The sequence below is a fragment of the Eutrigla gurnardus genome (genome assembly GCF_963514095.1).
Source record: "Eutrigla gurnardus genome assembly, chromosome: 9".
Classification (NCBI taxonomy): Eukaryota; Metazoa; Chordata; class Actinopteri; order Perciformes; family Triglidae; genus Eutrigla; species Eutrigla gurnardus.
The window spans coordinates 2,861,334-2,886,854 of record NC_139923.1 but is presented as its reverse complement, the minus strand read 5'-3'; the positions used below and the strand labels follow the sequence as shown (position 1 = coordinate 2,886,854).

General features: G+C 43.5%; 1 protein-coding gene and 1 long non-coding RNA gene across 3 annotated transcripts; one reads left to right on the top strand and one right to left on the bottom strand.

Moving 5' to 3' along the window:
• Window positions 1–3,545: 3,545 nt before the first annotated feature.
• LOC311019041 lies at window positions 3,546–24,843 on the top strand. Of its 2 annotated transcripts, XR_014597774.1 has the most exons (5): window positions 3,546–3,617; window positions 3,768–4,292; window positions 4,432–4,500; window positions 4,608–4,661; window positions 24,609–24,843. It is a non-coding gene; the product is annotated as an uncharacterized lncRNA (long non-coding RNA). The 2 variants fall into 2 exon arrangements; XR_014597775.1 differs by lacking the exons at window positions 3,546–3,617; window positions 24,609–24,843 and having other exon boundaries at window positions 3,786–4,124; window positions 4,239–4,292; window positions 4,432–4,704.
• On the bottom strand, window positions 10,128–11,107 carry LOC311018792 (nuclear apoptosis-inducing factor 1-like; the record flags this gene model as incomplete). Its single annotated transcript, XM_084017870.1, has 2 exons — window positions 10,463–11,107; window positions 10,128–10,327 (listed from the first exon to the last, which is right to left on the bottom strand). The coding sequence occupies exons 1-2, from the start codon at window positions 10,893–10,895 to the stop codon at window positions 10,128–10,130; spliced, it is 633 nt and encodes a 210-aa protein (XP_083873996.1). The 5' UTR covers window positions 10,896–11,107.
• Window positions 24,844–25,521: the final 678 nt, after the last annotated feature.

Below are 25,521 nucleotides of genomic sequence, written 5' to 3'. Positions count from 1 at the left end.
CAGCACACACAGCAACAGAGGTGCATTCAAACCATGTTTTTATTACTTTGCAGCAGAGCATCAATCCTTCATCAATTAATGTCAGTTCATTTCCAAATGTCCAATATTCAACTTGAATCCAATCCAGATGAGAGAAGTTTTTACTTTTGTTAGGTCAATAGCTTCTACGAGTTCTTCTGCTTAGCTAAAGCCTTTATGCTGTCAAGAGGGTTCTTACGTGCTTTGAGTTTGCACTTACTTGGTTGTTGCTTGCTTGTCGTCTGTCCGGTTGGTTATGGGTGGATTGTGTGCGAGTGTGTGCATGTGTTGGCTCGCAGCTCTAACATGCACCAATTGAATTAAACTAAAAAGTACAAATAAACAAAACATACGCTAATATCACAATCCGTTGCGATATCTAAAATGTAGCGTTCTAAGTGTTACTTAGGGTTGGTATCGAGATAAAACGGATAACAAAACAGAGCAGTAAAAACTGTGTGCTCTCTCAGCATTCGCTTGTTGGTCTGCACACCTGCGTGTCATCAGAGACCTAATCAAATCATAAAGGCCTCCTGTCACTACCACCGGTCAACACCAGGTGGTGCCATTTCTAATGTCTTAAAATAGGTGACTAGAAACAAAATAAAGAATGGCTCCAACAGCTTCAGCTAGTAACGTGCCGGGCGCTCGTCCGTCCCAGTCACCGCAGAAACGAAGACGTTTTCCTCGTAGTTTTGATTTTGTATCCATAAAGAAACGACTGAGCAGTAGTATAACTGTATCTTTTTTTCCTTGCAGGATCACAAAAGACAAGAGGTAGGTCGTCATAACATGGATCGCAACTATAACCGTGACTGGAAACGGTCTAACAAGCGGCTCAGAGTTTTTATTGAGGAAGATGATGATAACATTGACACACTTGACAGTGACACATCAGGAGAGGGTGAGGAGGGTGAGGAGGGTGAGGAGGCACCAGAGGGCGCTACTACTAGTGAAAGCAATTTACCAACAAGCGAGACATCACCTAGTGCTGCAGAAGTGGTTGATACTACAGCTGAGAACAATGATGTAAATCCAGTCCAGTCTGACGATGACATCGTTTATGACTATGGCTTCAATGAGCACATTCACTCAAGTGACTCTGAACCAGAACTTCTTGGTGCAGGTGCTGCTCCAGGAGTGGAAGTGCCAACGTTAGACCAAGAGCTGGCAAAGTGGGCTGTTGAAACAAGGCAAACCGATCATGCCATTAATTCACTCCTTGGCATTCTTAGAGGACATGGGCATAACCTTCCCAAAGATAAGCGTACACTTCTTGCTACCCCACGCCAAGTTGAAGTAAAGGACAAATGCAATGGTCAGTACATTTATTACGGAGTGGAAGAAGGAGTTACCCGCTATCTGTCTGTATGCCCCGAGTTTACAGGAGATATAGAACTTTTTGTCAACATAGATGGGACTCCCCTTTTCAAATCTAGCAGAACAGAACTGTGGCCAATACTTGCCAAATTCCATGACTCCCAGCCATTTCTAGTAGGACTGTTTTGTGGTGTAGGAAAACCAAAGCCTGTTGCAGAATATCTGCTAGACTTGGTTGAAGAGCTGAAGCACCTGCAGACCAATGGCATTATGTATGGTGGCGTAATGCACCGATTCACCTTGAGGGGATTTGTGTGTGATGCACCTGCCAGGGCCTTCCTGAAAAACATAAAGGGCCACAACGCTACTGAGGGCTGTGAGCGTTGTGTGGAAAAAGCAGTAAGGTCAAATAACAAACAAACATTCCTGTCCACAGCCACTCATGAATCTAGGACTGATCTTGGGCTCAGTCAACTTCAGTACCCAGAGCACCAACACGGCCCATCTCCTTTATTTGATGCTGGCATACTCTGTATTCAACAGTTTCCTCTGGATTATATGCACCTTATATGCCTTGGAGTGACGAAGAGATTGCTTCATTTTTTGTTACATGGCCCTGATGTCTGCAGGCTTAGACCAAGAGCGCGAGAACAGCTATCTGAAAGACTGGTAATGCTGCGGGGTGCCATGCCAGCTGAGTTTGCCAGACAGCCACGTTCTCTCAAGGAACTCGACCGATGGAAGGCAACAGAGCTACGGCAGTTCATTCTCTACACTGGGTCTGTTGTTCTCGAGGGTGTAGTTGATGATGCTTACTATGAACATTTTTTGACTCTCTCAGTAGCCACTTCCATTCTCCTGGAGTCTGACAATTCAAAGAGACAGACCTACATTTCCTATGCCAAGGAGCTTATGGAGCACTTTGTCAGAAACAGTGCAGAGCTGTACAGCAATGACTTCCCTGTGTACAATGTACATTTGTTGAGGCATGTGGCAGACGATGCAGCATATTTTGGCAGTTCATTGAATGACATCTCCTGCTTCCCCTTTGAAAACCACCTTCAGAGCCTGAAAAAAATGGTCAGGAAGAGCTGCAACCCAATTGCACAGATAACCAAGAGAGTGCCCGAAAGACAGCATGTTCAGAGTGACATACTGCGCCCCAAATACAAAGGTCACTTTGTTTCAACAAAACCACAGAATTTCTGCTTCTTCCTTGAGAACGAGGACTTTGTCTTCATCCGAGAAAACAGACAGGAAGGCACAGTTGTTGTAGACCTGATTTCACAGGACAGTGCAGAGGACCTGTTTAAAAGACCGTGCGACTCCAAGACGATCGATGTGGCATACATAAAACACAGCGTTTTGAATGGAGCTACTAGACAGTTATTACACAAAAATGATCTTTACCGGAAGTGTGTCTGTCTTCCACATTTGGAGGGTTATGCTGTCTTCCCCCTTCTCCATAATATGGAACAATGAAGCAACACAAAAAGTAAGATGATGCATTGATCAAATAATATGACTGGTGTCAGTATATTAACAAATAATAACTAATATAGTAACACAAATACACTTACTTGCTTTCCTACTAACCCTACTAACCCCCACTAACCACAGAGGGTGACAATGAGAATGGCCAGTTTGTTAACTGTAACTGTCAAAGTCATGAGTCCCTCACTTATTCTTTGACATCTTGGGGAACAATTAACAAATGTATGTGCATGTGTGAACATGATTGTACTTTGACTGTAACATGAATGCTTAAATCTGGTGCACTGTTAATTAATTTCTCTCTACTCAACTTTCTTTACAGATGACGCAGAAAGAACACAGTTCAGGTTTATGCACTCAAACACACATGCTTCTTCTAGTTTTAATTTGAATTATACTTGCAGTATATAAATAAAAACATTTAATATGTCACTGCAGGAAAGAGAACCAAATTCCCTAAAAAGGATCCAGACTTTGAGTATGGTTAGTATGACTTATTGAATAATAGTTTATGTAGGCTTCACATTTTTTGCACAGATTTGATTGCATTATAAATGAACCTAATATATTCAATGGTTGTGTGCCCTAGAACTTGAAGACGATGATGACCGTGTAAAAAGAGGGACAAGTAAGTACATTGTGTATATGGGGCTGCATTTGATGTAGTGTAGTACTTAAGCTTACTGTAGTATTATTTTACCTTTTTCTTAAAGGAAAATTGACGGCTTTTCCTCCGCCACCGAAAAAATTTTGCTCCACAAAACAGGATGACACTGATCCCAAAGGTGAGTGTGTAAATCCAGTTTCTGGGATGATCAGGATTTATTATTTTTCGCAAATAACTTAGAGTAAATCACCATGTTGTCATTGTTTGTTTCCTACAGTTTTCCTAATGCCATGACATCATTAGCTGTGTTCTATGATAATAGCTGCAGGAGTTCCTGGAACTGAACTTCTACAGGAACCGTCCTCTCACTCGGGCCTCTCGGTGGCTGTGTCTCCACTGCAGACAAGGACCAGCAGGGCTCTCTGGCGACGTGAAACCGTTTCGATCATCGCACAACTTTTTTCCCCAAGACACTTGGGGAAAAAAGCTGTGTTTTGTAATTGCCGTCTCGATCATCATGTAATCCCCTATTGCACAGGGGGAGTTGGGTGATACTAAAGGTGTTGGTTGCTGACAATAAATAGGTTTTTAGTTCGATGACACAACTTTTGTCTAGATACCTCAAAAGCTGGAGCCTCCACTTTAAAAAAGTTATCCAAACAAACAGCAGGAAAGAAGACCCCAGGTAAGCAGTTTACGTTGGTCTGTTTCATGACACCACAATAATCCATTCCTTACATTAAAATAAAAATATCAGTTATCCAGAATCCATTAATGAAAATGTACACTTTATCTATAGTAGAAGAAACGGAGAGCTCATCTGATGATCATCCAGCTGTGGCTCAAAGGAAAGGTATGTTTTTAATTAGTTACACAACAGTAAAGAGAATTGGTCCTATAGTGTAATGTTAAAGTTAGTTCAATTGCCAGGAAGAGTTATGGTTGATTTCCCCAAAAAATTCCTGTTTGATGAGATATCTCTGTCCGTCTAGATACCTCAAAAGCTGGAGACTCCACTTTAAAAAAGTTATCCAAACAAACAGCAGGAAAGAAGACCCCAGGTAAGCAGTTTACGTTGGTCTGTTTCATGACACCACAATAATCCTTACAATAAAATAAATGTCAGTTATTCGAAATCAATTAATGGAAATTGACATGTTATCTTTAGTAGAAGAAACAGAGAGCTCATCTGATGATCATCCAGCTGTGGCTCCAAAGAAAGGTACCGGTATGTTTTTAATTAGTTACACAACAGTTCTGTCCATGCTTTTACACACAGTGCTCAGTAAAATGTATGAAAGACAGCTGCAGAGTTACTGACTCAGTATGTTTCCATGCACAGCTTAATCGAGCTATGCTCATAGCTTTTTGAGCATAGCATTTGAGCATCTTGTTGATGTTCTGTCTTTGTCTCAATTTACATGCAACAGAGAAAATCGAGTAACTGACGGGTGTCCGCCCCCAAGGCAGCGATATGCGTTGGTTCAGCAGGTTAATACGGCCCCCCGTCCTGTTGACTTTTCTGTCACCTCGTAAAAAAACTAAATATAAACAACTTCATAAACTTAATAAATTCTCAACTACAGTTCCCGACCAGACACACCAGTCTTTCTCTCTCTCTCTCTCTCTCTCTCTCTCTCTCTCTCTCTCTCTCTCTCTCTCTCTCTCTCTCTCTCTCTCTCTCTCTCTCTCTCCTCTTTTTATAAAACACATCTCTCGCTGGTCGCACTGTGAAATGCACTGAATCTGCACTGACCCCGGGTTTTTTCTTTACTTGGCCGGTAGAACTCTGACGTTAGTAGGACAACAGGGTTTACATGCACTTCAGTTTTCCAGTTATAGTCAGATAAAGGCAATAATTTGGTTTTCAAGTATCATGTAAACGTATTGACTGCTGCACTTATTGCATAGCTCTGTATTCGTGAGGACACACAAGTGTCATAGTGGATGAAAAAAAAGGACTACATCTGGTTCATTATAACATAAAGATTAAGATTTAAGTTATATTAATGATATACGATTGAAAGAAGAAAAAATTCTCTATCCAGATGCTGATACCTATTCCACTGAAAGCAGTGATATAGAGTTGCTGCCGGATGCTCCAGTGCCTCAAGTGACACCATGTAAGTTTCACATGATGGCCTCTCACTTGTTGAAGTTGTTCAACTGTCAATTATGCTTTGTCAAAATAAAGGAAAGTTTGAGTAATGTAAGTAGTATGTAAGAATTAGCATGTAGGTTTCTGTAGAAGGGTAAACCTTTTCAGTGTTCCATTAAAAGTATTTCAGTGATCGCAATGGCAAGATGGTTTTCATTTAACTCCAAAGTCTCATGCAATAAAAGTAATATTTCTGAAAATATAATGTAATTGATTACTTTTCATATTGTGCTTATACTATAGTGAGAAGATCCCCAAGGAAAAGGTCAAGCCCGCAGCCAATCACTTCCACCACACCAAGGAAGAGGTCAGCAGTTGGCTTGCATCGGAGAACATCTCCTGGGAAGAGGGGGAGCCAGAGGCCACCGTCCCTTGGTTCTGCAAAAAAATCACCCAAGAAGATGCCAGGTAAGCCTAAAAAATATGCACCATCAAAATTCTTAACCACATTGTCTTTATTCTGAAAAGTTGCAATGTTTTTATAATTGCTCTGTTTTATTCCTCTCCTTTCAACTAAATCAAGCACCGGCCTTCCCAATGTCTCAGGAAAGTAAGTATAGCCATGCATATCGTTAGCCTAATAGCATAATTGCCTAAGTCATTTTTTGGCCAAATTGAGATATCTGCCTAACCTTCCTCTCCTACCACTGCTGCATCACCTTGCCTTATTGGCTATGTCCTCAACCTATCAGAACACTTTTTAGAGTCCAAAATCACTATCTGCCCAAGTCATCTTTTTGACTTAGGCATGTTTGCCGGTATAAACAAACATGGCTGATCGCATAAGAAAGTTTAACAGAAGTGAAGCATTAGATCTTCTCTTCAATTCATTTGGTAAGCTGGTTTATTCCTTCAACTTTCTAGACAGTAAATGTACTCTCAGTCAATCAAGGAGATTAGGAACTGTGTGTTTAAACTTTTAATCACAATTAAATCCATCCCCATACAAGGTCACCCAGCTATACCACAAAGACTTCATGAAGTTATCTGGGGCCTATGTCACCACCACCATTCGACCAGGTAGAAAAGTTGGCGACCCCACAGTCCATGACCTTCGGGCTCTCCAGTACATGGCAGATGGTCGAATCCTTTACAAGTTGGATTTTGAGTCTGACTGGGAGGACCTGCCTCAGCGACTCAGCCTCCCCGATGAATCATTCCAGTGGGTCCCACTCTTTCCTGCCCAACTGCCAATTACTCTCAGGAAATTCAATGACTTGCAGGCAATGAAACCAGTACTACCAAGAGTGGCCCACCAGTACTATGATGACCTCCCTCATCATTAGACAGCTGAAAAGGAGTTCAAGGCAAGGTTCAAACAACTTAGGTGAGTGTAAAAAAAACCTAGTTGAGGTTAAAACAACTTAGGCAAGGTTAAACTTTAAAACAACTTTGTTAAGATTATACTTTAAAACACCTTAGATAAGGTTAGACTTGGTTATGTTATCATTATATACATATACTGTAAGAGAAAAAAATGCCTAAGTCATGACATATTCTGCCTAAGTCACTTTTATTTGTTATGGAGTTGATGTTGTGTCTTTTTTTTTTTTTCAAACTTGTTCACAGGTCTGGTTGAACTTGCTGTTACATTATCAATAAAAAATACCAATCTGCTTGCTAGAAATTGTGTTTTTTCTCTTTTTCCGAAAACGTTCAAATATGACTTAGGCAATTATGCTATTAGGCTAACGATATGTAAGTTGAACTGTATAAAAATGTAATGTTTTTGAAGTTATTGCATCAATAACAAGATCTCCTTCCATCTGTTTTCTGTTCCATCCTTATATTGTACTCCTCCTATATAATCCTTATATTGTAGTGCTAACAACTAAAACACTGAATTTACTGTATTTCCTCAAATCATAGCCGGGTCCTTCATTTACACAACTGCCCAATAGCCTTTATTTCTAAATCCCTATGTTTCTTTTTACACATTAGTGACTAATCTCATCTTCAGTAGGTCATCTTAATCTTTCTCATGGCCTAGGTCTCTGTCTCCGTTGTGCACGCCGTAGCACTTAATTCACTCCCATTCAGGTCGATCAGAGCATATTCACAGTGTGTACTGCGGTCTGAGTAGAGACATGTTGTCCTGCCGTGTAGGGGTTGCATGACTTCAGATTTTTTAAAGTCGACTCTAATGTTATGGAAGTCGAGTCGACGTCGACTAGTCGCTGATGACGTCATTCATATTTTTCCCATCATAACTAAAGTCACAGGAGGAGGGAAAAGCTTTGCAACAATCTGTATTCACTGACAGACCGCTCATGCACAGAAATTAGTCCACAGAACAGCAGCTTTATAAACAACAAGCTGTAAATCAGTTTGTTTTTTTGTAACATACACACTCACAAGTGCAAAAGAAAATACTGTAGCTACTGTATAGGGAGGAAAACGACACACAGGCCTCGTCACCATCACAGTCCTGCTCAGTCACAGTTTCACTCATAGTTTTTGTTTTTCCTGGTTGGTTGTTGCTGTTGTTGGTTGTTGTTGTGCGCGACATAAAGCTGTCGAATAAGCGGAGTTTGTTTTTTTTAATTGCCGGCAGCCCGGACACACTGCCCGCGGAAGCGCAGCGCCTCACATGCGCTTGGCTGGTCTCACGCCTGGTTCACACTGGACGCGGAAGCGCCGCGGCGCGCCGCCGAAAATCGCGAGCGTTCCGCGCACCCCCCGTTCAGACCAGGGGCCTCATTTATAAACGTTGCGTACGCACAAAAGAAGGCGTACGCCACTCTCTACGCAAACCGTGGGATTTATAAAAAGAGAACTTGACGGGAAAATGTGCGGTCCTCCACGCCAACTCTGACCCATGCGTACGCACATAACTGGGGTAATGAGAAACTGCGCCACTGATGGCAGAAGAAAGAAACGGGAGAAACTGTGTGAAACTGATACTGATCGTTTAAAATAAATAGTTATATTACCTCTCATATATGAACAGTTAATTTGCAAGAAATGTAGCCATAAAAAAAAAAACTATTTCTACAATGAATAACATACTCCCTGGAGTGCACACGGGAAACATATGATTTAGGACAATAGTAAGACAACAGCAGGGCAAAGTATGTTCAAACTGATATGAATGCAGTGTAATATATTAACATCCTATATCATATAGCCCATTCCGTTTCATCTCCGTTTTCAATGCATAACGCATAAAACACTTTGTAACTGTGTTTTGTTGCCATACAAATAAAGACTATAATGATCTTATATTGTTAGTCTGAAGAACTGTTAGTTAATCGGGGTAATCCTCACACGTGTAGCAGATACCACCTAATAGATGGGCATATAAAGGCAGGTACTCACAATGCGTCATGACGCACAATGGCTGCTTTGGCACTGTTAGAGGATGTGGCAAACGGAAGGATACGGAGGGAGCGGAACTTCAGAGACCAGCAAGATCCACTGGCCAACAGTGATGAGTGGCTGATGAGCCGTTTCCGACTCCCACGAGCTGTCCTCTTGGATCTGTGTACGGCATTGGGCCCAGCCTTAGAGAGGAGCACCCGCAGAAACCACGCCGTGCCAGTCCCGCTCCAAGTGCTCACAACAATCGGGTTTCTGGCAACCGGCACATTCCAGAGGGAATTGGCAGACAGGTCAGGGATATCCCAGCCAACCTTCAGCCGTGTCATGCCAGACGTGTTAGGAGGTATAATTGGTTTGTCGAATCAGTACATAAAGTTTCCTTATACGGTGGGTGAACAGGCAAATAAAAAAGCGCAATTTGCAGCAATGTCCGGTTTCCCAAATGTAATCGGTGCCTTTGACTGCACTCATGTTGCTATAAGGGCACCGAGTGAGAATGAATTTGCTTTCATTAATCGTAAGCATTTCCATTCCCTCAATGTCCAAATTGTATGTGATGCAGACATGTTGCTCACAAATGTAGTGGCTCGGTGGCCTGGATCAACCCATGATTCATTTATACTGAGACACAGCAGTGTTGGGCGCAGACTGGAGGCCGGCGCTGTACGTGATGGCTGGCTTCTAGGTACGGATAATTAATGTGGAAATCCTGAGACTTGCAATTCTGTATTTGTGTTTAACACGTTCACCGACCTTGCAGGCGACAGTGGATACCCCCTCAAGCGGTGGCTGCTCACCCCTTTTCCCAACCCACAGAGCGCAGAGGAGAGCACCTACAATCTGCGCCACAGCCAGGCGCGCAGTATTGTAGAGCGCACCATCGCGCTCCTGAAGGGCAGGTGGCGGTGTCTCGACAGGACAGGGGGAACGCTAGCCTACAAGCCCGAGAAGGTCTGCAACATTGTTAGAGCGTGTGCTGTGCTGCATAACGTGGCAAAACTGAGGGATGTGGCCCTGCCCCCCGACGCTGATCGTCTTGGCCCCGACCCGGACCCCTATCCCCAGGCATTTGAGCCAAACGCTGCTGCCGTGCGCCAGCGTTTGGATGTGATGCGTCGCTTATAAAAATACAGGTATGGAAACAGATTCAAAATAATCATTTATTTATTAACTCCTTGATGGTGGTGTTGAGCTCGGACAGGACACGTTTTATCTCCCGCAGTTCTCCAGCAACTTCATTGATTGCAGTGACTGTGTCTCTCTGTGTCTCTCTGTGTCTCTCTGTGTCTGCAGGACTGCATCTGAGAGGACACAGCTGCTGGAGGGCTGGGATGCACGAGGTGCAGTGGAGACACTGGGCGCACGTGGCTCAGCTGCAGCACCACTGACCTCGCTTGGACCCGCAGCAACTACAAAAAAAAAGTTGAATAAAGTCACTTGTTTTGTGAACGGAGTCTCAATCGTTTCTGTACATAAATGGGTGAACACAACTTTAATGCATTTGGTTTACACTCTTTTCACATATGGGAATACAAATTACATACCTTGGTCTTCTGCTTCTTGTGGGCCGGCATCGGTGTCCCCCTCCACCTCCGTCACCACTCCACTCAGGAGGGAGTCCCCGATGATCCCCGCCAGTTTTTCCTCCAGCGGGGTGAGCTCCGGTTGGCCCGTCCCCCCGCCCGTGGCACAGACGCTCTGCCTGTGTGCTGCCAGGCGCTTTTTTGCGTCTACTTTTATGTCTGACCACTTTTTTTTCACCTCGGCCACACTCCGACCTTCTGAGGCAACAGCATTGACGTTATCCGTCACATGCTGCCACTCTAGGGCCTTTTTGGCATTGGTGACCCGAACACTGAGTCCACCAAACAATAAAGCCTTCCTCTTCTCCACCTCCCCGACAAGTACTTCCACCTCACACTGGGTGAAATTGCGTTTTTTGGCCTTTCGCTCCGATTTCGCCATGCTTTCAGTCATGAATCAATAGTCATGAGGGGCGTTTCTCTGAATATTTATAGGCAAATATGGGCGTGGTATGGCCCGCACACAGGTGCGCCACATTTAGAGTGGATTGTGATTTATGAAGGGAAATCGGCGTAGGACGTGCGTGCGCACAGTTTTATAAATCTGATTTTTTTTTGGCGCACGCAAACTTTGGCTTTTGGGCGTACGTACACTTTTAGTAAGGATCCTACGCACAGTTTTATAAATGAGGCCCCAGACGCGTATTTCTCCGCAGCGGTCGACAAGCGCTTCTGCTCAGCTGTTGTTCATTCAGAGCTATTTTTTTCCATTAAACCCCGTACAATTAATACACCATGTTTCTGTAACCAAGAAGTTTGTACACTTCTTGTATTTATCCGTTCTCTCTCTCTCCGAGAGAGAAAGAGAGAGAGGGACACACACACACACAGACAGAGAGAGTGTATGGTAGTAGACAGTAGTAGTGCAGATATACCGTTGAAATACACTTTTTTTTATCTACTCTTCACATTTATTAAATGTATTGTCTCTTCCTGTTTCCCAGTGCGAGTTTAGATACACAAATATGATCGCGTTTGTCAATCGCGGTATTTTATTTTGAAAATTGCTTTTATTTTGAAAATTGACCGGATTGTCTCGTGTTCTTCTGTGTGATTTCCTGCCAGAATTGACGCGTTCGCTCGCGGCACGCGCAAAAAATAGAGCAGACGCCGAAACGATCGCTTCACGGCGCGGGAGGGCCGCGCGTATTCGCGGCGCGGGAGGGGGGGCGTGACGCCTGGTTCACACTGGACGCGGAAGCGCCGCGAATAGACGCGTAGCGGAGCCCGCTTCCATTCGGCGCCCCTGTTAAGCTATGGTGTCGTTCACACTGGACGCGGAGCGCCGCGAATACGCGCGGCCCTCCCGCGCCGTGAAGCGATCGTTTCGGCGTCTGCTCTATTTTTTGCGCGTGCCGCGAGCGAACGCGTCAATTCTGGCAGGAAATCACACAGAGAAACACGAGACAATCCGGTCAATTTTCAAAAATGTGTATTTCAACGGTATATCTGCACTACTACTGTCTACTACCATACACACTCTCTGTCTGTGTGTGTGTGTCCCTCTCTCTCTCTCTCTCGCTCTAACGGATAAACACAAGAACGGATAAATACAAGAAGTGTACAAACTTCTTGGTTACAGAAACATGGCGTATTAATTGTACGGGGTTTAATGGAAAAAAATAGCTCTGAATGAACAACAGCTGAGCAGAAGCGCTTGTCGACCGCCGCGGAGAAATACGCGTCTGGTCTGAACGGGGGGTCCGCGGATCGCTCGCGATTTTCGGTGGCGCGCCGCGCCGCGGCGCTTCCGCGTCCAGTGTGAACCAGGCCTGAGCAGCAGCTTCTCATTCTTTCCGCGCCGGTCAAACATCGACCCGTCTGTAGGCTACTCGGTTTTCCAGGTCTGTCTCTAGCGCTGTATGTATGGATGTGTGTCTTGTGTGCGGACCTATCTGACAAATATTTACGGACAGGCAAACTTAATCTTAATTTATTTTATTTTGAAAATTGACCGGATTCTCTCGCCTTTTCTGTGCCTGACTTCCTGTCTGGTAGGCTACGATCTCCTTCTATCCAGCTTGACGGCGCTCGTATTTTTTTCATTCAGCGCACTCAGCTGTTGTTTCAAGCCGCTACTGTCACATGAAATATGAAATAGGTTAAAGACGATAATTGTAGTTGTAATAAGATACATTGTCTTTTCAGAATTTCAACGTAAAGTTTTAAAAAAGCTCCTGGATATAGAGGACATCGTGAAGGAGCTTCGGGGCCAAACGGTGTCCTCGATATCCCTACATAGAATGGACTCTGTCAGGGAGTTCTTGGAGTTGGAGGACAAAGTGGAGTCCAACACAACTTTTAAGGACCAATTGGTATTGCCATTTATCAACACACTTTTATTTCTTTTTGGTCCAAGCAAATTGTAAATAATTTGAATAATGTTGAGGATGTCTCTTAAAGGAACATCAACTGACTTTAAACATTGATATACACAGACTTCCTATCTGGCCAGTGTTGGAGGGAAATCATTGACGGACTGTGTCCACAAGGTTTTAGATCGGTATGTACAAATGAACAGATCAAGCATGGAAAATGTCTGCTATCTATCTTAACCACCCAAAATGTAACAGACAGATGACTGACATTTTCAGTGAATAAGCTGGAAGACGCAGACTGGTGCAGGTCAACACTGACACAGCAGAAAACTTCAAACCATTGATAATACATGAAATTTGATTTTTTTTTAAATGCAAACTGAATGAACACAATGCTACATGAAAAGTCATTTTTACCATCATTTTCCCAGTTATGCCTCTTGTTCTGAGTTTGATATGGTTTGTCTTTCTTCTATTTCAGATTGTTCACCAACAGCCTGATGGCAGGCCTCAACATGAGGGGGACTGGAACAAAGATGGGCTTCGAGCCGACACTTCTTTACGTTGTTGTCCTAGGTAATTACAACATTGTTATTAATATTTTTTTTCCTGAGAATGTATGTTTTCAAAGTCTGACAGTCTGATTGATTTTGTATTACAGATGCTATCAAACGGTGGGACAAGACAGCGACAGAAACTGCCGTCAGTGCTGTGGTGGCAGATTATCTTAAACATGCACCAGGGAGGACTGGTGGGGGGGGTTACAATAAGCTTAACCCGGCTAACAAGGTGGCCTTTGACACGCCATAATGGCAGTTTGGTAAAAGATTTTATCATACCTGACCACACAAACGGAGGACTCGAGGTTAAAGGGGTTGTTTTCATAGGCCTGGCCAACGGGGGAGAGACCTACACCTGCAGGTGACAGTCCTTGTGGTCACCTGACTCAGGCCTTGTTGTTCATTCACCGTTTGTTTCTTTTTAAAAACAAACCATGTGACCTGTTGACCTGTTTCCTGTTCAAACATGAGACCCGTTTCCAGTGTTCATAAAGTGTATTTGTGTGTATCACACTCTGCTTCCATGTTTAGTCGTTCACATTATTTTTGTTAAATTTAAAAATAAATTGTTCTATTTTAATCCAACTAAAGTTTGGTGTTTGATTTGTGTCTGAAATATTTGAAGCTTAATTTGCAAAAGCAGATAATTTTAGAATCTTCTTTTTTTATTTTTTATTTACATAAGGTGATATCAGTCAAACCAAAGTTGAGTGACTTTGAGATGTAACAAAACAGACATATCTCAAAAAAATGAAGTTTTATTGAAAACACTATGCAAAGAATAATTACAAAGCCTCAGCTCTTTTTTTTCAAAATGGCACTTATCTGCTTTTGCAAATGAACTCTTCATGTATACTTTTCTTTATTTATACTTTTTTTTATTGTAATGAAACACTATCTTGTAAAGTCAATGTTGTGATCACATATTGCCTGCTTAAATTGATGATTTTCTATGCAGAATTAAAATTTTGATTTGGCACTTTTCTCTCGCTCTGGTTGCGAGACGGCTTTTCAGCAACGTTCAGTAATGGGCCAGATCACAGCTGAATCGGGGACATTTGGACGTCATTTCCAGGACGCGGCCACAAGACGTCCTCTCGACGACATAAACTGGACGGGTATGTGGTCGGCTTAGGGTCATTAACAAGCCGTCGATTTGACGTCTTGGTTAGGACGTCCTGGTTATGACGTCGAAAACATCGCCAATTTAACCTAGTCCGGAACGTCACCGAATTACGTCAATCTGACTTGGCTTGCTGGGATACTTTTATTATAAAGTAATTCAGTTACTAACTCAGTTACTTTTTGGAACAAGTAGTGAGTAACTATAACTAATTACTTTTTTAAAGTAACGTTCCAAACACTGCTTGTAAGTGAGGAGAAGGATTTTAAATTCTATTCTGGATTTTACTGGGAGCCAGTGCAGAGAAGCTAATACAGGAGAAATGTGATCCCTTCTTCTGGTTTTAGTCAGAACACGAGCTGCAGCATTCTGGACCAGCTGGAGAGATTTAAGAGATTTATTAGAGCAGCCTGATAATAAAGAATTACAATAGTCCAGCCTTGAGGTAACAAATGCATGGACGAGTTTTTCTGCATCTTTTTGAGACAGCATTGGCCTAATTTTAGTAATGTTACACAGGTGAAAGTAGGCTGTCCTCGTGGTTTGTTTAATATGCGAGTCAAAGGACAGGTCCTGATCAAAGATAACTCCAAGGTTTCTTACAGTAGCATTTGAGGCGATGGCAATCCCATCAATAGTCGCTATATCTTTAGACAGCGAGCTTCGGAGGAGTTTAGGCCCAAGTACAATAACTTCCGTTTTATCGGAGTTTAACATCAGGAAATTGCAGGTCATCCAGGATTTTATGTCATCAACACATGCCTGGAGTTTAACTAGCTGATTGGTTTCTTCAGGCTTGATCGATAGATATAACTGAGTATCATCAGCATAACAATGGAAGTTTATAGAGTGTCCTCTAATAATGTTGCCTAAAGGAAGCATATATAAATTGAAAATAATTGGTCCAAGCACAGAACCTTGAGGAACACCGTATTTAACTTCAGTGTGCCTGGAGGATTTATCATTGACATGCACAAACTGAGATCGATTAGATAAATAGGACTCAAACCAGCTTAATGCGGTTCCTTTGTTGCCAATTAATTTTTCCAGTCTACATATTAGAATCTCATGGTTAATGGTGTCAAATGCAGCACTAAGATCTAGCAGAGCAAGTACAGAAACCAGTCCTTTGTCAGAAGCAATAAGAAGGTCATTTGTAATTTTCACCAGAGCTGTCTCTGTACTATGATGTACTCTAAATCCTGACTGGAAGTCCTCAAGTAGACTGTTATTGTTGAGAAAGTCACACAGCTGATTGGCGACTACTTTCTCAAGGATCTTAGAGAGAAAAGGAAGATTTGATATTGGTCTGTAGTTTGATAAAACCCCTGGATCTAGAGTAGGCTTCTTAAGAAGAGGTTTAATTACAGCTACTTTAAATGACTGTGGCACATAGCCTGTTAATAAAGACACATTGATCATAATAATAGCGACACGCTAACTAAGGGTAAGACTTCTTTCAGTAGCCTGGTTGGTATCGGGTCTAGGAGACAGGTTAAAGGTTTAGAAGAAGAGATCATTGACGTTAGTTGGTTTAGGTTGATTGGAGAAAGCAGTCTAAATATATATCAGGTCTTAATGCTAGTTCTAAAACTAGCAAGAGTTTGAGGGTAACGCGGTTCCAATTGAAGGCAAGATGCAAGTAATTTTGTCACGGATTGCTAGAATTTTATAATTAAAAAAGTTCATAAAGTCGTTACTACCAAGATCTCTAGGAATGCATGGCTCAGTAGAGCTGTGACTCTTTGTCAGCCTGGCTACAGTACTGAAAAGAAATCTAGGGTTGTTTTTATTTTCCTCTATTAAAGATGAGTAGTAGGCTGCTCTGGCATTACGGAGAGCCTTCTTATACGTTTTAAGACAGTTCTGCCAGACTAGGCAGGATTTTTCCAGTTTGGTGGAGCGCCAGATGGTTTCAAGTTTACGCAATTTTTGTTTTAATTTACGAGTTTGGGAGTTATACCAGGGAGCTAACTTCCTATGCTTTATAGTTTTCTGTTTTAGCGGAGCAACAGAGTCAAGAGTTGTTCGCAGTAGGCTTCCAGATTCATCTATAAGAGAATCGATCTGGGAGGGACTAAGATTAACATAGAAGTCCTCCGTTTCATTAAGACATGGAAGTGAACTCAAGACTGGCGGAATTACTTCCTTAAACTTAGCTAATGCTCTATCCGATAGACACCGAGAGTAGTAGCTTTTTCCTAGAGGAGCGAAGTCCAGCAGCAATAAGTCAAAGGTTATCAAGTAATGGTGAGATAAAGAAGAATTTTGAGGAAAGATTATTACGTTTTCGATTTCAACGCCATAAGATAAGACGAGGTCGAGAGTGTGGCTATGACAGTGAGTTGGTTTCTGTACACTCTGACTGAAGCCAATAGAATCTATTAAGGAAGTACAGTGCATCCGGAAAGTATTCACAGCGTTTCACTTTTTCCACATTTTATTACGTTACAGCCTTATTCCAAATTGTATTAAATTAATCTCTGTCCTCAAAATTCTACACATAATGCCCCATTATGACCACGTGAAAAAAGTTTTCTTGAGAGTTTTGAAAATGTATTAAAATTAAAAAACAAAGAAATCATATTTACATAAGTATTCACAGCCTTTGCTTAATACTTTGTAGAACCACCTTTGGCAGCCTCTACAGCCTCAAGTCTTTTTGAATATGATGCCACAAGCTTGGCACACCTCTCTTTAGGCAGTTTTGCCCATTCTTCTTTGCAGTACCTCTCAAGCTCTATCAGGTTGGATGGGAGACGTCTGTGCACAGCCATTTTCAGATCTCTCCAGAGATGTTCAATCGGATTCAAGTCTGGGCTCTGGCTGGGCCACTCCAGGACATTCACAGAGTGGTCCTGAAGCCACTCCTTTGAGATCTTGGCTGTGTGCTTGGGGTCGTTGTCCTGCTGAAAAATGAACCGTTGCCCTAGTCTGAGGTCAAGAGCACTCTGGAGCAGGTTTTCATCCAGGATGTCTCTGTACATTGCTGCATTCATCTTTCCCTCTATCCTTACTAGTCTGCCAGTTCCTGCTGCTGAAAAACATCCCCATAGCATGATGCTGCCACCACCATGCTTGACTGTAGGGATGGTATTGGCCTCGTGATGAGCAGTGCCTGGTTTCCTCCAAACATGACGCCTGGCATTCACACCAAAGAGTTCAATCTTTGTCTCATCAGACCAGAGAATTTTGTTTCTCATGGTCTGAGAGTCCTTCAGGTGCCTTTTGGCAAATTCCAGACGGGCTGCCTTGTGCCTTTTACTAAGGAGTGGCTTTCGCCTGGCCACTCTGCCATACAGGCCTGATTGGTGGATTGCTGCAGAGATGGTTGTCCTTCTGCAAGGTTCTCCTCTCTCCACGGAGGAACGCTGGAGCTCTGACAGAGTGACCATCGGGTTCTTGGTCACTTCCTTGACCAACGCCCTTCTCCCCCGATTGCTCAATTTAGACGGCCGGCCAGCTCTAGGAAGAGTCCTGGTGGTTCCAAACTTCTTCCATTTACGAATGATGGAGGCCACTGTGCTCATTGGGACATTCAAAGCAGCAGATATTTTTCTGTATCCTTCCCCAGATTTGTACCTCGAGACAATTTTGTCTCTGAGGTCTACAGACAATTCCTTTGACTTCATGCTTGGTGTTTGCGCTCTGACATGCAGTCAACTGTGGGACCTTATATAGACAGGTGTGTGCCTTTCCAAATCATGTCCAATCAACTGGATTTACCACAGGTGGACTCCATTTAAGCTGCAGAAACATCTCAAGGATGATCAGTGGAAACAGGATGCACCTGAGCTCAATTTTGAGCTTCATGGTAAAGGCTGTGAATACTTACGTAAATGTGATTTCTTTGTTTTTTAATTTTAATACATTTTCAAAACTCTCAAGAAAACTTTTTTCACGTGGTCATAATGGGGCATTATGTGTAGAATTTTGAGGACAGAGATTAATTTAATACAATTTGGAATAAGGCTGTAACGTAATAAAATGTGGAAAAAGTGAAACGCTGTGAATACTTTCCGGATGCACTGTAAATGCTACACTAAGGCTGTCATTTACAACGTCCACATGGACATTAAAATCCCCCACAATTATTACTTTATCTGATTTAAGGACTAAACTTCAGAATTCAGATAGGAATTCAGAGTATGGACCAGGAGCATGATACACAATAACAAACAGAATTGGCTGCATTGTTTTCCAGTTTGGGTGCGAAAGGCTGAGAATCAGACTCTCAAATGAGATATAATTTAGTTTTGGTTTCGGATTGAATCAAAAATGGCTGCAACTCCTCCTCCACGTATATGAGTATTAATATGGCTGGGAGGACTAGCTTCGTTTAAGCAAACATAGTCTTCATCACGCAGCCAGGTTTCAGTCAGGCAGAATAAATCAATATGATTATCTGATATTAGGTCATTGACTAATACTGCTTTAGATGAGAGAGATCTAATGTTTAAGAGTCCACATTTAATTCTCTTATTTTGTTTTACTACATCGGAAGTGCTAATTTTTATTAGGTTTTCATGTGAAATCTCTCTTCTGTTTGACCTAATAAATTTGGTTGGTCGGGGGACAGACACCGTTCTTGTGTGGTTGGGTGACTGCTCTAAAGGAGGCGCAGAGAAGTGTGTAAGACTGCAACTCTGCTTCCTGGTCTCAACACTGGTTTGTCATGTTTTAGGACTACCAATGAGATCAGCGATGTTTCTAGATAGGAGAGCAGCTCCATCCAAAGTGTGGTGGATGCCATCTCTCCTGATCAGACCAGGTTTTCCCCAGAAAGGCTGCAGTCAAGAAGGCGGACACCATTTCAGCCTATGCCTCCCTGCAGTCTCTCCACTTCCTGGCCCTCACAGAGACCTGGATCACCCCGGAAAACACTGCCACTCCAGCTGCCCTTTCAACTGCCTACTCGTTTTCACACTCCCCAAGATGAACAGGGCGAGGAGGAGGAACTGGGCTCCTCATCTCACCCAGATGGTCCTACCAGGTCCTTCCTCTAGGGCACCTACCCCGATCTACACTTGAATTCCACGCCGTCTCTGTCACCCTTCCTTTCAAACTCAACATCATAGTGATCTATCGCCCACCCGGTCCTCTCGGTGACTTTTTGGATGAGATGGATGCCCTCCTGAGCTGCTCCCCTGATGATGGCACGCCGCTCGTCGTCCTCGGTGACTTCAACATCCACTCGGGAAAGCTGCACTCGTCTGAATTCATCGACTTCTTTTCCGCATTTGACCTTACGCTCTCCCCCTCTCCACCAACTCACCGCGCCGGGAACCAACTTGACCTTGTCTTCACAAGATCCTGTGGCATCTCGGCACTCTCTGTTACCCCGCTCACCGTGTCCGACCACCACTTTGTGACTTTCTCCCTCCCCATGGAGCCCACCACATCCCTCCCCTCTACGCCTCGAATGGTCACCAGCCGCCGCAACCTGAAATCCCTCACTCCCTCCGCTCTCTCCTCAACTGTTATCTCCTCGCTACCATCCTCAGAACAGTTCTCCCTAATACCTACTGAGGAAGCCTCCTCCATCTTGATGTCCTCACTCTCCTCTTCTTTGGACACTCTCTGTCCCCCTATCTCACGACCTGCGTGATCATCCCCCCCCCCCCCCCCTCCCTGGCTGTCTGAACCTCTGCGAACCAACAGATCATTGTTGCGAGCGTCAGAGAGAAAATGGAAGAAATCGGGCCAGCGCGAGGACCTTGCTCACTACCACCGCCTCCTCTCTGACTTCACCTCAACTGTTTCGGCAGCTAAATCTGCCTTCTACCTGGCAAAGATCAACTCTTCTGCCTCCAACCCCAGGAAACTCTTCTCCGTGTTCTCCTCCCTCCTCACCCCTCCTACCCCTCCGCCCCCTTCCTTCCTTACTGCCGATGACTTTGCTACTTACTTTACCAAGAAAGTAAATGACATCAGCTCCTCATTTACGCCTATTCCCTCCCAGAAGACATCTCCCCCAACCCTCAACTCGGATGGTCTTACCAGCTTTACCCCCCTCACCTCTGAAGATGTTCACGCACTTGTTACATCTAACCGTGCCACCACCTGCTCCCTCGACCCGATCCCCTCCTCTCTTCTCCAAGACATCTCACACGACATCTTGCCATTCCTCACCACCCTGATCAACTCCTCCCTCACCTCAGGTGTCATTCCAGCGGATTTTAAGACAGCTACCGTGAAACCTCTCCTTAAAAAACCCACCCTAGACGCTACTGACATCCAAAGCTACAGACCTGTATCTCTTCTTTCATTCCTCTCTAAAACCTTGGAACGTGCCGCCTACAACCAACTGTCATCCTATCTCTCGCTGAACAACCTCCTAGACCCTAATCAATCAGGATTCAGGACTGCTCACTCCACTGAGACAGCCCTCCTCACAGTGACCGAGTCCCTGCGAGATGCCAGAGCCTCGTCCCACTCCTCCGTTCTCGTTCTCCTCGACCTATCTGCTGCGTTCGACACAGTCAATCACCAAATCCTCCTCTCCACTTTGGCTGAACTTGGCATAACTGACTCTGCTCTCGCCTGGTTTACATCATACCTGACAAATCGCACCTTTCAGGTCACATGGAATGGCTCTATGTCCAAACCCTGTTCTCTGGACACGGGTGTCCCTCAAGGCTCAGTATTAGGACCGCTTCTGTTCTCACTATACACCAGATCACTAGGTTCTGTTATCACATCGCATGGATTCTCCTACCATTGCTACGCAGATGACACCCAGCTGTTCCTCTCTTTTCCCCCGTCCTCTGACACCCACATTGCAACTTGCATCTCGGACTGTCTGGCTGACATCTCTGTCTGGACAACTGCACATCACCTCAAGCTTAACCTGAATAAAACCGAACTCCTCTTCATCCCAGGGAAAGACTGCCCTCGCATGGACCTGTCGGTCACTGTCGAGGGCATCACAGTATTGCCGTCGTCAACTGCAAGGAACCTGGGTGTAATCCTCGATGACCAACTATCCTGCACCCCCAACATCACTGCTGTGGCCCGATCCTGCAGATTTGCCCTCTACAACATCCGCAGGATTCGGACCCTCCTCACAAAGGACACAACGCAACTCTTGGTCCAAGCACTGGTCATCTCCCGCCTTGACTACTGCAACTCTCTCCTGGCCGGACTCCCGGCCTCTGCGATTAAACCATTGCAGCGTATCCAGAACGCTGCAGCACGTCTTATCTTCAATCTACCCAAATTCTCCCATGTGACCCCCCTCCTCCGTGACCTCCACTGGCTCCCTGTTGCAGCACGCATCCAATTTAAGACGATGACACTGGCCTTCAGGGCCATCAATGGAACGGCACCCATCTACCTTCAAACACTGGTCAAACCTCATGCCCCGAAGCGAGCACTTCGCTCCTCTACTTCAGCTGGCCGGCTGGTACCACCATCGCTGAAATCAAACAAATGTCGCTCAGCAAAGTCCAGACTCTTCTCTGTTCTGGCGCCTCAGTGGTGGAACGAACTCCCGACTAATGTCAGGACAGCTGAGTCATTTGCCATTTTCCGAAAAAGGCTCAAGACTCACCTGTTCAGACTTCACCTCGACTAGCATGACCCCCCCCCCCCCCCCCCCCCCCAAAAAAAGAAAAAAAAAAAAAAAAACTTACCTATAGCACTCTGATCGTAGCACTGTTGCTCTTGAACTACTAGTTTACTCAGATGAGGACCTAACACTTGTTCTACTTTTAGCTCTTACTTTATCGGCAATGATTCGTTGTGGTTTCCTTGTTTCCTTCTTTTGACAAATGTACTTATTGTAAGTCGCTTTGGACAAAAGCGTCTGCTAAATGACCTAAATGTGTAAATTATTAACGATTTAAATTGTAGGTTGTGTTGAATGTAACAATAAATAATGCATGAGCTCATATATAAAAGTAAAACATTTTATTTGTGGTGGTCCAGTAGCAACGTTACACGATATGGTCTTGAAGAACCTTCACAAGTCACCTAAAAATATATAATTTCCCTTCAGGGTAAAACGAACATTGTCACTAAAAAATAGCCCAGGCTTTTCAAACAGTATGTTTGTGTGATAAACTATCCTCCCATTAATGCACAGCATAAAAGGTAGCCATCACACTGTTCGTAACCTTCCGCACCTTTTCCATTTTCCCTGAGGGGGCCATACCGCCAGTGGCGCCTCAGATTGATGGAAGACAGAATAATCTTCATCAATGGAAACTGTTGGTGGAGGTCATGCAGGTTAGCCTTCATTGCGTTGAGAAGCTGCACACTTTTGACACGTCCAAGGTCATTGCCCCCACAGTGAATCACCTGCACATCTGGTGCACTTCTCCTTTTAAGGCACCGGTGGAAGAAGGGAAGGAGGTCATGCCAAAACATGCCTCCCCTGCCAAACCACTGGACATGGACAGACACACCAAGATTGGTCCCCATGCATGCTGTTCACCACGTCGGACATAACTGTCACCCACAATCCATACTCTGCATCCTGCTGATAGAAGAGAAAAGTACCACATGAATAAGGAAATCAGATATTGCATCTGTTCTCTATGGCTCCTTCTGTCAGGCCTGGACAGAAAGAGGACTCAGGAGCAGAGGTTGAACAGTTCAGGCAGATCTTTATTTCTAAACTTTCGTAGACAGAGTGAGAACTAAAACAGGCCATGAAACTCTTGGGCTAAGAACTGAGAACCGTGAAAGCACTGACAAACAAAAGAACCCTTACGGGAAAAGATAACAAAAATCACTCCCAAGGGAGGCAAAGAAAAAGGTTGAGACTACTCTATTTAACTATGGCAGGGGTGCCCAACTCTGGTCCCGGAGAGCCACTGTCCTGCATGTTTTAGGTTTCTCCATGCTCTTTCCCCTTGTCTAAAATCATCTTGTTGATCCACTCGCTCACTTTTCAGAGATGCTGGATAAGGCAGTGTTCCCCTTAATTACACTTGAATAACTTGATAACTATGGAAGTAAATCTGTGCCATCAGAGTTTGAATATGAATTTCAAAGATTTAATTTTTTTAGTATCAAAATCAGACTTTGAATTTTAAAAACATTCAAATTTCTCGCACTGAATTCTTTTTTGTCTCTGAATTTGAAAAAAATTCAGTGTAAAAAAAATTCAGTGTAAAAAGAACCAGAATCAACATCCGGGTCACCAGAGAGAAGCAATCGATCCCTGTCTCAATTCAGCCAACGTCCAGCCAATCATGTTACGCTCCATTGGTCATGTGACACCCACCCAGGTTGGCCATGGCCACAAACGCAGGTGATGGTGCGTGTGTTCGAAATGCCGTACTAACATACTGCCTACTACATACTTAACGTGCATGTACTGCATACTGCCTACTAAATGAACGTTTGAGTATGCTGTTACCCTCAGATTGTTCACATGGAAGTATACACATCTCATAATACATTTTTTTTTTTAACTTTATTGACATCTCATCCTCATCTTCTCTCACAGCAGTTCTGGCTCCCATTTAATGGAAATTACTTATCAAATTATAAAGCATGTTTACTATTACACTTAATACATATTTCTAAATATGTATTAAGTCAAACCAATGTCAAATGTTTTCTAGTTTATTATATATGCGCGCTCCCACGCTTTCCCTTTCTTCATCTTACCTGAGTAGCTGTTTTCACTCACTATGAATTGCGACTATTAAGAGGCTTTTATCGATCATTAATCGTCTGTTCATAGATCGTATTATACCTCTGACCACGGAACACCAGCACCTTACCACAGAGACGACGGAGGCAATCGGCCCATCGGAGGAGGTACATTACATAAGTACTTAAGTAAGTAATATGACTTATCTGGTTTAAATAAGTTCCTTTATTATTTGATTATCAATAGATGTGCATATGCATGCATAAACAAAACCAACAGACATGTAGGCTAATATAGGTCATTTAATAATATCATGTATGAGTTTGGTGGGATAAATAAAACAAGTAGTGGCCTATTAGTGAATAATTTATTAGACAAATAATCCATGTTATATATACATGTTGCAATCCGTGTATGATAAGAAGAAATAAGTAGTCTATCAACAAATTGATATGAAAACATTCAGAATAAATGTAATATCTGATGTTTTCTGTTACAGGTTGGTGCCAGAGGGCCGGACTGCAGGTCAATCCTCATGTTCACCCGCTGGGCCTCTACTTTGGGTAACAGGATTTAAGGAAGGACCTCCATCTTTCAAGGCGTTCCATGGAGAACCTCGTCCACTGCTTACTAACAGAACATAGTTGGGTTCCATGTCCATAGTTCCACGGTGGTGATGGGGATGATAGCGACGAAGCCAATGAGCCACTCCAGCAGTCCTGGAACATCCTCAGAGGCTCGTAGCTGCAGTGTCTGCTCCAAATATCCAGATCCCTGTGTTGCAGGAACATGATTATTGTTGAGGGTTTTATTTTTGTTTATCAGTAGTGCAGTTTATAAGTTATACCACACGGTATAAGTTCTTACAGACAAATGTTTCCTGATGATCTGTACAAATCTAAATAATAAATATCTGAATATATGTGATTGTTGACTCATGTTTTAGGCCTGCAGGTCTATTTCCCTCCTGCTCTGGAGGAGAGACCCTGCTGCAGTGGTTGGCATCATGGCTGAGGAGATGGGATGTAGTGGGGTAATAGCAGGTCTTTGCTCCATCACCTCATCCATGACAACAGACACTTCCAGTGTGCAGCAGTGACCTCTCCTCCCTCAGTGCTGACACCGTCAGTTCCTTTAAACAACATATACAAACACTTCTTGTAATCATTATTTAGATCAACTATTCACCACTAGTCATATATTATAATATGTACTGTAATGCTGTACCACAACTTAATGGACTCTGATGTTTTAACACATTGTAGATATTACCCAGCACCGACTTTGCCTGATTATTTATAAGAAAGACAACTTCATCTTGTTTCTTTTATGCTGTAGAGTTCAACACTTTAACCTGCTTACAACTCACCTTGTATTTCTGCATCAGGGTCTCCCACTTCTTTGACCATCCG